Source organism: Hyaena hyaena, unplaced genomic scaffold (assembly GCF_003009895.1).
Source record: "Hyaena hyaena isolate Hyena2069 unplaced genomic scaffold, ASM300989v1 scaffold_266, whole genome shotgun sequence".
Lineage (NCBI taxonomy): Eukaryota > Metazoa > Chordata > Mammalia > Carnivora > Hyaenidae > Hyaena > Hyaena hyaena.
The window spans coordinates 725,371-741,409 of record NW_024080900.1 but is presented as its reverse complement, the minus strand read 5'-3'; the positions used below and the strand labels follow the sequence as shown (position 1 = coordinate 741,409).

At 42.2% G+C, this 16,039-nt stretch overlaps 1 protein-coding gene across 1 annotated transcript in view; it reads left to right on the top strand.

Moving 5' to 3' along the window:
* Positions 1–16,039, top strand: part of SV2B (synaptic vesicle glycoprotein 2B) — an 83,920-nt gene that overhangs the window by 62,687 nt on the left and 5,194 nt on the right. Inside the window, exons 9-11 of the mRNA XM_039245763.1 lie at positions 6,678–6,811; positions 10,341–10,541; positions 15,879–16,038. Of these exons, the coding sequence (XP_039101694.1) occupies positions 6,678–6,811; positions 10,341–10,541; positions 15,879–16,038 (495 nt within the window). The remainder of the gene's footprint in view (positions 1–6,677; positions 6,812–10,340; positions 10,542–15,878; position 16,039) is intronic.

Sequence of the window (16,039 nt, the reverse complement as noted above, 5' to 3'; positions counted from 1 at the left end):
TTGTACTTGTTTCGTCTTATTGATGAATTGATGCCTTTATCATTATGTAATGTACCCCTTGTTCCCGATAATATTCCTTGTTCTAGTTTACTTTACTGATAGTATCTGACTCTTACATTTTTAGAGTTAAGTAAGTTCCTTATAGATAGCATATAGTTCCACTTTTTCTATCATATTGTTAGCTGTTTTCTGTTTCATGTGTTCTATTCTCTTTTTTTACTGTTTTCTGCTCTGTTTTACATTATTTTCAAAATTCCATTTTACCTTCACTATTGGTTTATTATTTACTCCTCTCTTTTTAAAAAATGAGTTGTTGCCTTGAGCTTACAATATATATCTTTCAGTAATCATTATCTTCAAATAATAGATTAACTTCACACATAGTGTGAGAGCTTTACAATAGAACACTATCATTGTCTCTCATGTTTTATACTACTGTTGTGCATTTTAGTTTTACATATGCTATAAACATACAATATATTGCTACTATTTTTACTTTATTTATTTTTTAAGGATTATTTATTTATTTTGAAAGACAGAGAGAGAATAAGAACATGTGAACTAGAGAGCATACAGGGAGAGGGAATGAGAGAGAGAGAAAATCCCAAGTAGGCTCCATGCTGCCAGCACAGAGCCTGATGCAGGACCCAAAAACATGAACTGTGAGATCGTGACCTGAGCTGAAATCAAGAGTCAGATGCTTAACCAACTGAGCCACCCAGATACCCCCTATTTTTGCATTAGACACTCAATTATCTTTTAGAGTGATTTAAAAAATGAAAAAGATGTCTTTTACATATCTTTATAATTTAGCCATTTCTGGAGGTTTCATTTCTTTATGAAGATCCAAGTTTCAAATATAAGTTGATACTAAATTCCTTATACTTGAAGGAGTTTATTGCTTCTTATTGTGCAATTATGGTGGCAATAAATGTTCTCAGTGCTTGTCTTAAATATTTCTTCTTCATTTTTTGTAGGATATTTTTGCTGGATATAGAATTCTGGGTTGGCAGTTTTTTCCTTCAGAAGTGTAAAGATTTCACACCGTTGTCTTTTGGCTTTCATATTTTCTGATGAAGTCTGCTATATTTTTAAAGTTGTCTTTCTGAATTTAACATGACATTTTTCTCTTGCTCCCTTCTCAAACTTTTCCCTTTATATTTGGTATTCAGCACTTTGAATATAATGTGGTTAGGTGTTCCTTCTTTTTCTGTCTCCTCCTCCTTTTCCTCTTCTTTTTTGGTAAATTTACCCTGCTTGAGGTTCTAGGAGTTTCTTGGAGTTGTGGTTTGGCCTGTTTCATTAATTTAGGGAAATCTTTAACCATTATTTCTTCAAATATGGCCTATGCCGAATTTTCTCTCTTTTTTCTTTCTGAAATTCCAATTGCACTTTCATTAGATTGTTTGATACTTTTCCCAACTCTCTGAATTCTCTTTTCTGGGGTTTCCCCTTTATTTTTCTCCTTATGTTTTAGTTTTGGTAATTTCCTCTTGAGTTATGTACAAGCAATGTAATTCCCTCCTTAAATATGATGAGTCTACAGATGAGTCCATTAAAGGTATTCTTAATCTGTTTTACTGTTTTGAAAAATTTTCTAGCATTTCTATTTGATTCTTTCTAATAGTTTACCTCTCTGTGCTAGAATTCTCCATAATGTATGCATGTTATCCACCTTTTTCATTAAGGCTTTAATATGTTAATTTTAGTTATATTAAATTACCTGATAGTTCCAGCAATGGTATAATATCTATTTTTGTTTTTCTATTTATTTATTTATTTAGAGACAAAGAATGTGCAAATGGAGGGGGCAGGGGGAAGGGTAGAAGGAGATGGAGAGAATCTTTTTTTTTAAGTTTATTTATTTTTGAGGGGAGGACAGAGAGAGAGGGAGAGAAAAAGTCCCAAGCAGGCTCCAGCTGTCAGCACAGAGCCCAACGTGGGGCTCAGTCATGAACTGTAGGATCATGACCCAAGTCAAGATCAAAGTTGGGAGCTTAACCGACTGAGACATCCAGGTGCCCCCCTGTATTCTACTTTTATAATTCTGCTTAAGATTCTATTCCCAAATGCTATACACATGCTAGGATCTTTGTGGAAGAGACAGGATGAGATCTTGCAATTTTAGCACTTGGTTAGCCTTGAGTGTAAAAGAAGTGGAAGAAAGGAAATTGGGTTTACTGGCAGATTCACCGAGGCTTAAGAATGCATGTTTTTAGAGAGACTATTTGATTGACATTGACACCAGTATTTCCTTTCATAAATACCTTCTTATTCTCCATGAAATCATATTTTGATAATTTGGAGAAGTAAGATGGCCATATCTTTTGTTTCTTCTCAGGCAACACACAGTTGAGGCCCTTCTCATTTATAGAACCATATGGAGCTGGGAAAAAAACACCTTCTCCATACCTATGTTTTGAAGATTTTTAAATGCAAGCCTGGAGAGAAGAAAAGACTTACCTGACATCTCTTAGTGATTAATCTCTGAAAGCTGGGACCCTACTCTTCGTTTTTTGAAGAATGGTATCAGAGATGGGGGGAAAGCCTGATGACTACATCTAGGGAATTTAGGAAGTTCTATAGAGCATTCAGGCAAGATTCAGTTTCCTTCATTCTTTAAGAAAACTAGGTCCAAGCGTGTATCTTCTGAAGTCAGTGGTTCTTTTGTTTATGCTCTGCTTTATGTCAGATTAGGACTTGACATGAGATAATGTGTGAGAGACTAGAATTCCAGTTCCTTTCCTGACCATTTGGTTTCATTTCACTGTACCTGGAAGTGTTATGATATAATAGGATATATGTACAGAAGTTTGGAGACCTGTCTTCTTTTCTCCCTGAAAGGTGATATAATTTATCCAAAAGAGAATTTTCTACTTAAAAACAAAAGGCAGTTAAAGGGTATAATATAACATGTCTCTGCATCTTGGCCAGGCTGGGTGTCTGCCTGGGTGACACTTCCTCCATGTTTTCACTTGGGTAGCCTTTACTTGACCTTTAGGATAAATCATCTCATGCTTTTCCCAACTGGATCCCAAGCGCCCCCTTTGAAGTATCTTATGACATACCTTTATCTTGACAGTTAATCACGCTAAGTTTTTAATGATTAGTTTTCTTGTTTATCTCTTTAATTAGACTGAGTTTCTTGAGGATGCCATCAGATAAAACACCTGACTAAATTGATACAATTTTGGGCATAGTCTAGATCATTTGGTGGACTAACCATTGACATAAAATGTTTGTAGTAATAATTCTGCCATGATTCCAGATTGCCAGTGCCTCCTGTTCTCTTGTAGGACAAGTTCCACAATATACTTGTGCAAACTTTTTTTTTTCAGCCTTTGAATTCTTCTGTATGAAGAATCTTGGACCAGTTCAGTATATAAATTAGAGATAGGGGATGATTTATATAAAGACTCATAAAATATGCCTTGGCCCTTTCTCCTTTTATCTCTTTCTTCATAACTTTGGCTTCTTATAACTCACTTGGAGATACATTTTAAGGTCTGCTTGCATCAGGCCCATTTTGATTTATGGCTTTGCTCCCTCACTCACCCTTGGCAGAACATTAAAATGTATCTGAAGGCCACATCAGCAGCCTATTACTATATTAAAGAGAAGGTTATATTAAGAAAGGCAAAGACCTGAGACAGACTCCAGGAATAGCTTTCCTGAGTAAACATATCCAGCACACAAACTACATTAATTTTGAAATCAAAGGCATCTTCCTGTAACAAAGGCTTACCAATTCATTTTTTCCACGGAAACCTGAAGAGTTCAATGATAGCCTCTGGAGGGCCCTGTTTAAAAGTCTGTAGCAAATTTGACCCTTTCAAAAACTGTACAAAATAATTTGGCTTCTCTAAACCAATAATTCTCACATTTAAAAAATAATCTGGCATCTGCTTCTGGCGATTCTGGCTCAAGAGGTCTAGGAATTTAGGAAATGGCATCTTTCATAACAGTCTTCTGTTTTATTCTGCTGCAAGTGGTCTGGGGACCTCTCTTTGAGAAGCACACGCTCAGGCCTTCGTACAGGGTGGGAATCTTTTTGCAGAAGCTAGCGACAGGTGAATCTAGATTAGGGCTGTTGGCAGAATACAACATGCCATGAAGGCAAAGGGGCAGTGGCCATCATATGTGGCCATGGACTGAATTATGTGGTGGCCCTGAAGAGGAACAGTGACTCTCAGCAGCCTGTGCTACCTCTGTCACTGTGATTCCCACAACTATTGTTGTCTGTTGGCTTGGTTTGTTTTCCAATTAGACTTGAAGGCAGGGCCCATGTCTTTCCTCTCTATATTCATAGCACCTAATACCATGCTAAGTTAAGTTCTGCTGAAGACTGGATATATAAATACATGAATAGACAAGTGAACGAATGGGTTGTAATTCTCCACAAATGAAAACATATCCCAGGGCTTCTAGCTTAGAAGTTTGACCAAGTTTGGTAAAGGTCCAGCAGAGAAAGACGTTAGTTCATGTATGTCAGTACACATTATTGAATGTAAGATTGGTTTTTCCTATTGAGGAGCTGGACTAGAGCAGTGGCTCCCAGAGTCACCTGGGTGCTTCACCCCTTATTAGTATAAAGGAAAAATTAACTTTATCTCAGTCCTGACCCCCATCACACCTCCCTAGGGCCAGCCAACATCTACCAGTTTCTTGTGTAACTTTTTAGATATATCCTATGCATCAGAGGTGTATGTACCATATCTTTTCTTATATGAATGGTTACATGCTAGAAACACTATTTTGCATTTGATTTTTTTCAGTTAATGATATACCTTGAAGATTATTCCATATTAAGGCTATAGATTTACCTAATAACTGTAAGAGCCACCTGTGATTCCGTTGTGTGGCATCTATCTGCCTATCTACCTACCTCCGTACCTTCCCATCATCCATCTAGTAATCAATTCTTATTAAAAGAAATGTTATGGGGCGCCTGGGTGGCTCAGTCAGTTAAGTGTCTGACTTCAGCTCAGGTCATGATCTCACATTTTTGAGCCTCATGTTGGGCTCTGTGCTGACAGCTCAGAGCCTGGAGCCTGCTTCAGATTCTGTGTTTCTCTCTCTGCCCCTTCCCTGCTCATGCTGTCTCTCAAAAATAAATAAATGTTAAAAAAAAATTTTTTTAAAGAAATGTTGCAGGGCTTAGTCACTTAAGCATCTGACTCTTGATTTTGACTCAGGTCATGATCTCATGGTCATGAGATCGAGCCCTGAGTTGGGCTCCACACTGAGCATGGAGCCTGATTAAGATTCTCTCTCTTCTCTGCCCCTCTCCCACTCCCACTCATGCTCTCTCTCTCTCCTGAAAAAGAAAAAAAAAAAGAAATGTTGCAGTGAGCCTCAGTGAATGCGTCTCTCTGAATGCATGAGTTGGCATAGGTAGGATAAATTCTTCAAAGCAGTATTTCTAGGTCAAAGCGATTACGCGCTGAAGATTTTGCGAAACTGCTCCCCAAAGAGGCCACACCAAATATATTCTACCAACCATGTGAATGTAAGCGCCTATCCCTCCAAATCTGGGTTGGGGAAATCTTTAAAATGAAGATTCTCAGCCCTTCCCACATCTATCGCTTCCAAACCTGCTAAGAGCAGCTGAGGGACCTGCCTGTGTTGAAAGCTCCTCTCAGAGGGACATTTTCGCAATATTTTCGTTTCACGCTATTCCACATGTCAACGAGTCTGATGCACAAGGTCCGTGGCCACATTTGGGAATCATCAGGTGCTGCATAGGGTCCCGTATCTACCTGGACTAGACACCAGCTTCCTCACTCCTGCTGCCCCCACTCCTTCATAAACACCAGCTAAGGACTAGGGAACTAGTCTAGGTCAAAAATAATGTTTCAGCACACTTTTAAAAAATGGTTTTAAATGTTTCTTTATTTAGAATAACATTAGGCATGTAAGAAAAAAACCTACCAGGACAAATCAGAAGGGGGGGGGTGACTATAGTAAAAAGGAAAAACCTTTATATTATTTTAGTACCTTTAAAGTAATTTTTTTTCCTACTTTTTGAACATAGAGCCAGCATTTTCATTTTACTCTGGACCCCAGAAATTATGTACCCAGCCATTTTTAACAAGCCCGTCAGTATAAGGGTAGGACTGAGGGCCACTGGAGCAAATGATCTTTTTCTTTTTTTAATTTTAATGTAGTTTAATCTTATTGAAAATTTTTAATGTTTATATTTAAAAGAGACAGATGCAAGTAGGGGAGACGCAGAGAGAGAGAGGGAGACACAGAATCTGCAACAGGCTTCAGGCTCTGAGCTGTTAGCACAGACCAGTTTGAGGCTCAAACTCAGGAATGGTGAGATCATGACCTGAGCTGAAGCAGACACTTAACCGACAGAGCCACCCAGGTGCCCCAGATGATCTTTGTAAAAGATTATTATTATTTAAACTCAAGTTAGTTAACATACAATGTAGTCTTGGCTTCAGGAGTAGAACCCAGTGATTCTCTTACATATAAGATCCTTACGCTGAAAACTACAGAAAGCTTATGAAAGAAATTGAAGAAGACACAAAGAAATAGAAAAACATTCCACGTTGCAGCACCTTTTGGTTTGAAGTTCTCCCTTTTCTGCCTTTCTGTGCTTTCGGTTTGGGTCTCAAGTCTTCTTTCTGCCTGGTTGAATCACTCAGGGGCTAATGTCTTTTCCATAGGTTCATAGGGATGTACTTTAAACACGTACTCTTTGAGGACATGTTCTTTGATGAGTGCTATTTTGAAGATGTTATATCTACTGATACCTATTTCAAAAATTGCACCATTGAATCAACCGTCTTCTTTAACACAGGTAAGAACGTGGGCGATGTGGGCGTGCTGGGTCAAAGGTGGACTTGTCTTATCTAAGATGCAAATAGATCAGTCATAAGTTCAGGAGCAGCAAGGTATTCACAGGTGTGACTACTGAGGCTCAGGTTGGAAAAATGGGTTCTCATCCCAGGTATGGCATTAATTAGCTGCATAGTCTTTACCAGTGCATTTATTTTGTCTAAATATTCTATGGCACATGAAGCGGAAAGCAAGATTTTTTGGTGCATGCTCTAGTCTCAAGGGGACTGGTGATATATGCTACAGGTTTTCTTCAGCAGGAACAAAATATAACACGGATGAAGGGTGCCTGGTTGGCTCAATCGGTTGAGTGTCCAATTCTTGATTTCGGTCCATATCATGATCTCACGCTTCCTGAGATTGAGACTTTTATGTGCTGACAGCATGTGGCCTGCTTGGGATTCTCTCTCTCCCTCTCTCTCCACAGTTCTCCCACTCGTGCACACACACATGCTCACGCACACACACACAAACACACACACACACTCTTTCTCTCTTTCAAAATGAGCAGATAAAGGAGAGGTGGTATATATATGTATATATATATATATATATATATATATACAATGGAATATTACTTGGTGATGAAAAAGAATGGCATCTTGCCATTTGCAACAACGTGGATGGAACAGGAGGGTATTATGCTAAGTGAAAAAAGTCAGTCAGAAAAAAGACAGATATTGTATATTTTCACTCATATGTTGAATTTGAGAAACTTAACAGAAGACCATGGGGAAGGGAAGGAAAAATGAGTTACAGAAAGGGAGACAAACCATAAGAGATTCTTAAATACAGAGAACTAACTGAGGGTTGATTGGGGTGGGGGTTTGGGGAGAGAAGGGGAAAATAGGTGATGGGCACTGAGGAGGGCACTTGTTGGGATGAGCACTGGGTGTTGTATGTAAGTGATGAATCACGGGAACCTACCCCCAAAGCCAAGATTACACTATGTATATTGTAGGTTAACTAACATGACAGTAAGTTATTTTTTATAAATTTAATTTTACTTGTTTCACTTTTTAAAAATGTGAATACATTTAAATTTACGTAAGCTGTTCACATCATTTTACTATTGAACAGTGCTAGTACATGCAGTTCTAATTGCATATACAAGAAATTATACATATGTAAAGAATACCTGGAAACATCTTTAATGTGAGCAGACAGAGGCTTTGTTAAATAAAACATGATACATCCAAAAAATAATAACAAAGAAATAAGTAAACATTAACAAATTAAGGCACAGATGAAAACCCAGCATTCCAGGAAGGCTGTATTTAATGCACATGGTGTGCTCTTGAAGACCTCGCAGAATTTGAATCTTCAAGAGTCATGTTGTCCTAATCATGACGGAAAAGGGAAAATTGTATCTTTTCAAGGTTTGTGCTTGAAGCGATATGATAAGAATGTTTTAAAATCACACCATTCTGATATTCCATGATTTAAAATAGTTCACCAAATCCCACCATGCCACCTCTCCTTGTTAATGTTACTACTCATCACACATTAATAACATACCAGGTCGAGTTGGGACGGAAGGAAAAACTACCTGAGCTTTACCCGTGCCTCCACCTACATTGTCTCCAGGGAGATATGCATGATTATTCCCATCTTATAGCTGAGGAAGTCCAGGCTTACACATCTTGCTCAAGGCCATAGCTAGGAAGAGGAGGAGCTTGGATTCATTCCTCAGCTGTTGGGCTCTAAAGTCTGTGATCTTTCCACTGAACTCCGTGCATTGTACTATATCAGTGCATTCTCCCTGGTGTCAGCACCGGGGTTTAAGCAAGAACATCTTTTCCCCCCCCAATCTGGTCAGCCTCAGAAGAGAGATATCTGGCCTCCAAATATCCCTCAGTCTCTAAATGAGCCATTATGAGAATTACCTTCCTAAATTATTTTTTTAGCGTGAACTTAAAAAATGAGAGCCATACATTTCCTATTTGTCATTAAAACCTGCTGAATCTTTTCATTTTTTCTTTCAAGTTTTATTTTTTTTAAGTTTATTTATTTGTTTTTAAAGAGAGAGAGAACAGGGAGAAGCAGAGAGAAGGAAAGAGAGAGAATCCCAAGCAGGCTCCGCACTGTCAGCACAGTGCCCAATGTGGGGCTCGAACTCGTGAACTGTGAGATCATGACCAGAACTGAAACCAAGAGTTGGATGCTTAATCAACTGAACCAAAATGTGCCCCTCTTCTTTCAAGTTTTAACGTTGCCTCTTTGTTTGCATACTCTTCCATGGGGATTTCTGCAAACACCCGTAGTCAGGAAATAGTGGGCTGGGAAGTGATGGAGATATTCAGGTGTCCTATTCTAATTTTGTAGGAGGAGTTTTGGGAAGGTTAAAGAGGGACAGCAACAGAATCATTTCCCAAAAGCCAGGTTTCCTGAGAGCCCACGTAGGCGATCTTTCTGCATGAGCAGTTGGTGTTAGAAGGTGCCAGAAGACTTGGGAACTAGTTTTAAAGCAAATGGTTTATACTTTTTTAAGACTTTATATTTTTGGAGATGTTTTAGGTTTACAGTGAAATCAGAGAGAAGGTACAGAGATTTCCATGTAACTCCTGCCCCACCCTCCTCCCCAATTATCAACCTCCCCCCTTCTCCCTGGCTAGAGGGGGTGCATTTTTACCACTGATAAACCTGCACTGGTATATCATGATCATCGTAAGTCCAGAGCTGACTGTAGGGATCACTCTTGGTGTTGAACATTCTGTGGGCTTGGACAAATGTATGATAGCATGTATTCATCATTATCATGCCATATGGAGTATTTTTACTACCCTAAAAATCCTCTGTGCTCTCCGTATTCACCCCCCTCCCCCGCTCTCCATCCTGGAAATCACTGAGCAAATGGTTTTTATTTTGAAGAATGTTTGGGTTTCTGCATAGGTCTGCAGTGGTCACCTCAATCTGGACCCAATTCTCTCTCTTTTTAAAAATTTTTAAAAATATTTATTTATTTTTGAGAGAGAGAGAGAGAGAGAGAGAGAGAACAAGTGGAGGAGGGGCAGAGAAAGAGGGAGACACAGAATCCAAAGCAGACTCCAGGCTCCGAGCTGTCAGCACAGAGCCTGATACTGGGCTTGAACTCTCGGATCAAGAGATCATGATCTGAGCCAAAGTCGGTTGGTTAACCAACTGAGCCACCCAGGCATCCCCGGAGCTAATTCTCTTATCTTCGGCTTCCTATAAGCCTTGGACCTTGGTGTCATCTCACTGATAGAAACAGGGCTGTTCTGTAGCTTAAGAGATGAGTGTTCCTTACCTTTCCCTTTGCTTATAGGAAGTTGAAGCCATCATTACATTTTTAGAGTTTCCTGTCTTCATCCATACCTGGCCACACGTCACCTTGACTATGAGACTGTTGGATTGCCAGAGACTTGTGGCAGCTGCTCATGGAAGGGTCCTGACTTCACCCCTGCTTCTGCCCCATCTCTCCTCAGCCCCTGTCCACTTGCCATGAACCAAAGGTTTCCTTCTCTCCCTAGACTTCTACAAACATAAGTTCATCAACTGCCGGCTTATCAACAACACCTTTCAGGAGCTGAAAGAAGGCTGCCACATGGACTTTGAGCAAGATAATGACTTCCTGATTTATCTCGTCAGCTTCCTTGGCAGTCTGTCTGTGTTGCCTGGGAACATCATTTCTGCCCTACTCATGGATAAAGTTGGAAGGCTCAAGATGATCGGTGAGTAGTGAGCCATGCCACCTCTCCTCCAGGAGGTAAGGCCAGTAGCCTTCAAGTGGATTAAAGAAGCAGATTTTCTTTCCTTTTTCTTAAACAAATTTCTCACTGGAAACCAAACAGGTAAGATGGGATCTGCTGACGTAGGAGCCAAGGATGCAGACGCATCTCTGAAACCCCAGGACTCCCAGGAGATAGTTTGAGACCCACGGTCCAGGTCAGGGACTCCTTTTTAATTTCCCGACTGAGTGATTCTTTTTTTTTTCTTTCATAGTTTATTGTCAAGTTGGTTTCCATATAAAACCTAGTGCTCATCCCACCAAGTGCCCTCCTCCATGCCCATCACCAACCCCTCCTCACCCCCACCCCCATCAGCCCTCGGTTTGTTCTCAGCATTCAAGAGTCTCCTATGTTTTGCCTCCCTCCCTCTCCCCAACTATTTTCCCCCTTCTTCTCTCCCATGGTCCTCCGTTAAGTTCCTCCTAATCCACCTATATGTGCAAACATATGATATCTGTCCTTCTCTGCCTGACTTATTTCTCTCAGCATAACACCCTCAAGTTCCATCCATGTTGCTACACATGGCCAGATTTCATTCTTTCTCATTGCCATGTAGTATTCCATGATATAGATAAACCACATCTTCTCGATCCATTCATCAGTTGATGGACACTTAGGCTCTTTCCATGTTTTGGCTATTGTCGAGAGTGTTGCTATGAACGTTTGGGTCCATGTGCCCCTATGCATCAGCACTCCTGTATCCCTTGGGTAAATTCCCAGCAGTGCTCTTGCTGCGTCATAGGGGAGTTCTATTGTTAATTTTTTGAGGAACCTTCACACTGTTTTCCAGAGAAGCTGCACCAGTTTACATTCCCACCAAGAGTGTAGGAGGGTGCCTGTTTCTCCACATCCTTGCCAGCTTCTAGAGTCCTCTGATTTGTTCATTTTAGCCACTGAGTGATTCTTTGACAGTCACACAATTAGCACTTCAGTAAGGATATTAAATCTATCCACTCTACCTGCCTTGAATGATTATTGTTGGAAAAATATATAAAGTGCTCTTAAGTGAACAATTGATTTGTTTGCTGGGTTTAAATTAAGTTGTATTACTTATTATTATTTAATAGTGATAACACTTAGGCTTGGGAGAGGGACAGATTTGTGTTGGAGTCCTCCTGAGGCTATTTGACTTTGGAAATGTTCCTTTATTTCTCTAGGCCTCAGTTTCCTTATCTGTCACTGTAACTGGCTGGTACATAATGTAGCCAGTGCTACATGGTACAGTGCTTGGTGCACAGACAGTCCTCCAAAATGGTAGCCACACTCATGTACTTTGCTTCACCACACTAAGATCCCCAGAAGTTTGCTACAGAAACAAGGAGCAAAACGTATATACCCAAGGCCAGGAAAAATATACATTAACATGTATATATGGTAAGGCCGGATGGGGATGAGAACGACACATTGATACACATGTCATGAAGGGTCTGCTCTAATGGTGTAATTGATCAGGAAAGTTAACACCACCTCCCTAGCAGTGAAGTTCAAAGGCAAACAAAAGAAATCACATAGTCACTTTGTCAGAGAGGAGCAAATCGATCAGATCTTGGCAAGGGAATCTTTTCCTGATGTTGGGCTCATATTGAATATTGTTATTATAGAGGAGCATAGATATTTGGAATGGTAAGCACAAGACATGCCGGGATTTCAGCTTTTTTTTTTTTTTAAGTTTATTTATTTATTTTGAGAGAGACAGAGACAGCAGGAGTTGGGGCAGGACAGAGAGAGAGAGAGAGAGAGAGAGAATCCCAAGAAGGCTCTACACTGTCAGCACAGAGCCTGATGTCAGTTGAACTCCTGAACCATGAGATCATGGCCTGAGCGGAAACCAAGAGTTGGGTGCTTAACCAACTGAGCCACTCAGGCGATTGAGCTGTCTCCTGTGTTAGAGGCGGGGCCCTGGTTAGACCCGAAGCCCCTGAGGGAAGGACAGTGTTTACTAACTCCCACAATGCCCAGGCTTTTCTTGCGGAACGTGCTACACCATGGATAAGACCAGCGGCTGGGAGTCAGGTGGTCATCTTGGCCAACCTTCCCTTCACAACGTTCTCTGCACACTTTCCTTTCCTTCTCTGAGCTTATATTACACAGTTGTTACAGTAATACCTCTGTTTGCTCCCATGAGACAAGGCACGTGAGCACAGGCGTGTGACATTTTTGCCTTTCTGCCACTGGCCTCTTGAGTCCCAGGTTGAATAGTGAATTCTGAGGTTGGGGCCTGGGGTAGCCCAGGACGTCTTTGGGAAGGCAGGACCCATGAGGAGTGGGTTGGTGCACATGTGCAGGGCATGGCCCACTGCCCAGAGTGGCCACATGCTCCCCAACGGAGGCAGAAGGAAGGTTGGGCATGGGGAGAAGGCAGGGTGGCGAGAGAGCGTATACACCCTCTGCCGCTCCTGATGGCCTCCTTGGCATCGCGAATGTACCCCAGGTCAAAACTGATTTCTGTCATGCTCCCCAAACTGGATAACTGGAACTAATATTTCTTATTCTTTATGGACTACTCTTTAAAAAAATTTTTTTAGGTGCACCTGGGTGGCTCGGTCGGTTAAGCTTCTGACGTTGGCTCAAGTCATGATCTCATGGTCCATGAGTTTGAGACCCACATCAGGCTCTGTGCTGATGTTCCAGCTCAGAGCCTGGAACCTGGTTCAGATTCTGCGTCTCCCTCTCTCTGCCCCTCCCCTGCTCATGCTCTGTCTCTCTGTCTCTCTCTCAAAAATAAATAAAACGTTAAAAAAATTAAATAAATCTTTTTTTTAATGTTTATTTGTTTTTGAGAGAGAGGAAGACAGGGTGCAAAGAGGGGAGGGGCAGAGAGAGAGAGAGAGAGAGAGAGAGAGAGAGGGAGACACAGAATTCAAGGCAGACTCCAGGCTCCGAACTGTCAGCACAGAGCCCGACGTGGGGCTTGAACCCATGAACCACGAGATCATGACCTGAGCAGAAGTCCATCGCTTAACTGACTGAGCCACCCAGGTGCCCTTATGTTCTACTCTTTTATTGGCATCTGTATTTTGTTTCTCTGGTTCTGTTAAGAGCTCAGACAGTTCTTTCTTTGGTCTTTTGTAGAAGGCCTGGTGTGCCATGGACCAACTGTGATATTATCAGTGTGCAGCAGATCCTAGATGCTCAATAAATATCTTGATGGCATGTGGGGGACCTGTTTTGAAATAGCCTTTCCATGAAAGGAAATGGCTGTTTCCTTAGACAAATCCCCTGCGGAATCTTCTAGGGCATAGTTTGTCCTGATTGCTCTGCTGTGCTCTTTCCTGGGTAGAAGTAGCATCTTGTTAACAAGGGTAGAAGTTTTCCTGATGAGGCTGTTAATCCTCATGTGTTCATTCAATAAGCAACAATTTACGTGGCCCTTACTCTCTGCCAGGCTACGGTAGACAATGGGAATACAGCATTAACTGAGATGGACACTGTCCTTCCTTGTGCTTACGGAGCAAATGATCTATTGGGAGAGACAGATAGAAACTAGAAATTTCACTTAACAAACACTTACAAAGCATGTATTATAGGTCAGGTCCTGTGCCAAGCATTTTGTCAATAGTAACATATTTAACACTTGAAATAACACTGTGAGGTAGGTACTATTTTTACCAACATTTTACAGAGGGGCAAAGCGAGACAGCACAGAGAGGTTATGAGACTTGCTCAGCATCACACAGAGGAAACAGGGATTTGAAGTCAGGCCTCTCCATCACAAGGGAAATGAGAATTAACCAGGGATTTATAGTGGGCCACAGGGATCGACGGCAGAATTACTTAAGAAAGTTGAGAGGCCAGGTCCTCGACTATCAGTTGATTTATTTGATGGTAATATTTTGTATTCAGAGAGCTCCTGTCAACATTTATTGTAAGCCAGGCGCCTTGGCCGGCCACTTTGATGGAGGCATGCATTTAGATGGTAGGGTTCTCAAAGCTCTTGTGGCCCAGTAGCTGTTTATCTCCTTCCTAGCTGTTTGAAAAGAGATTACCAGGTGACCTTCTCACAGCGCTACCCCTTCCCAGAATCAGGAGAATCCAGGCGACAGTTACCATGGCCCCACTTATCAGCAGGGTTTGGCGTCGATCTTGGCAGCTCCAGGTCTGAGGCTGAGATTCCAGGCAGAGGCCCCCCCCCCCCCCCAGGGAGGCACTTGTTGGTGAAGCCAGGCCACCAACATGGCTTCTTGGCAACTGGAGGACCTTTCCTCCCCACCCCCAGCCCCTGATGCCTGGCAGGGCCCCTCGACCTGTTTCCCAGCTGGTTATTTGGAAGCTGCTTCCTTTCATCCTGCTAACCATTCTCACCGCATTTCCAGCCACCCTCCTGGCCCACACCCCACATCCACGCCACACTTCCCAAACTCTTCTGGGCTGGGTGGCTTGGATTGGGGCAGCATTTGACACAGCCTTCTTTCAGTGAGCCCTCTTATCATCAGCTGCATCAGCCTGAGTGCTGGTGGGAGAAAGAAGCCACCCCAGGGAGTTCCAGTGAAGAGACTTTACTGATGGGATGTGGCTTGTAGATGGCGTGGTCAGGGTTATGGGAACAAACAAGGCAGATAAGGCACCCGGATGCCTGCATAAGTGGCAGCAGTTACCGCCTCTAGGGATACAGGGGAAGAGATAGCCCAGTGAGAGCTGGGACCATGGAGGTGGAAGCTCCTAGAAGGAACCATAGTCCTGTGGGGGATGCAGCCATCACCAAAACGGGGCTTATAAATAGGATGGGGATCAGGAGAAATACTCCAACCCCTCTCTACTCCCAGCCAACAAGGTATGCAATCTCTGGGGGTTAGCTTCTCAGGGCACAGGTTGGGGCTGAGAAGGGCAGGTCAGATATCTGAGGCAGAGATGGGAATAAATGGAGAATAAACAGCCAGGCCTTTCAGGTTTTCTTCACCAGCCCATTGACGGTTATGTTCTCAAGAGCATGTAAGCTCCATGAGGTGTTTTGGATCCTAATGTATCTCAGGCGCCCAGAACAACATCTGAGACATAATAGATTTCCAACTAAGGCCCGCTCTGCCTCTTCCCCAGTAATTCTGGGCTGGGGAGCACCACAGCATGAGGACTGCAAAATCCTTCTCAGGGGCTAACTTGGGTGATGTGACCCATGCAGGAGGATCTACTCCCGCAACTGGAGCACCATGTCCAGAAAGCCGTGCTTCCTCCATGTAGAGATGGACCTGTTGCTTCAGGTTCACCTAAGAGGCTGGGAGAAGGGGAAAGACTGGTGGGTGACAATCTTGTCTTCATTTTGTTTTCTGCTCTGACCTCCTGTAGGTGGCTCCATGCTCATCTCCGCGGTCTGCTGCTTCTTCCTGTTTTTTGGCAAGAACGAGTCTGCGATGATTGGGTGGCAGTGCCTGTTCTGTGGCACCAGCATTGCTGCCTGGAATGCTCTGGATGTGATCACGGTGGAGCTGTATCCTACCAACCAGAGG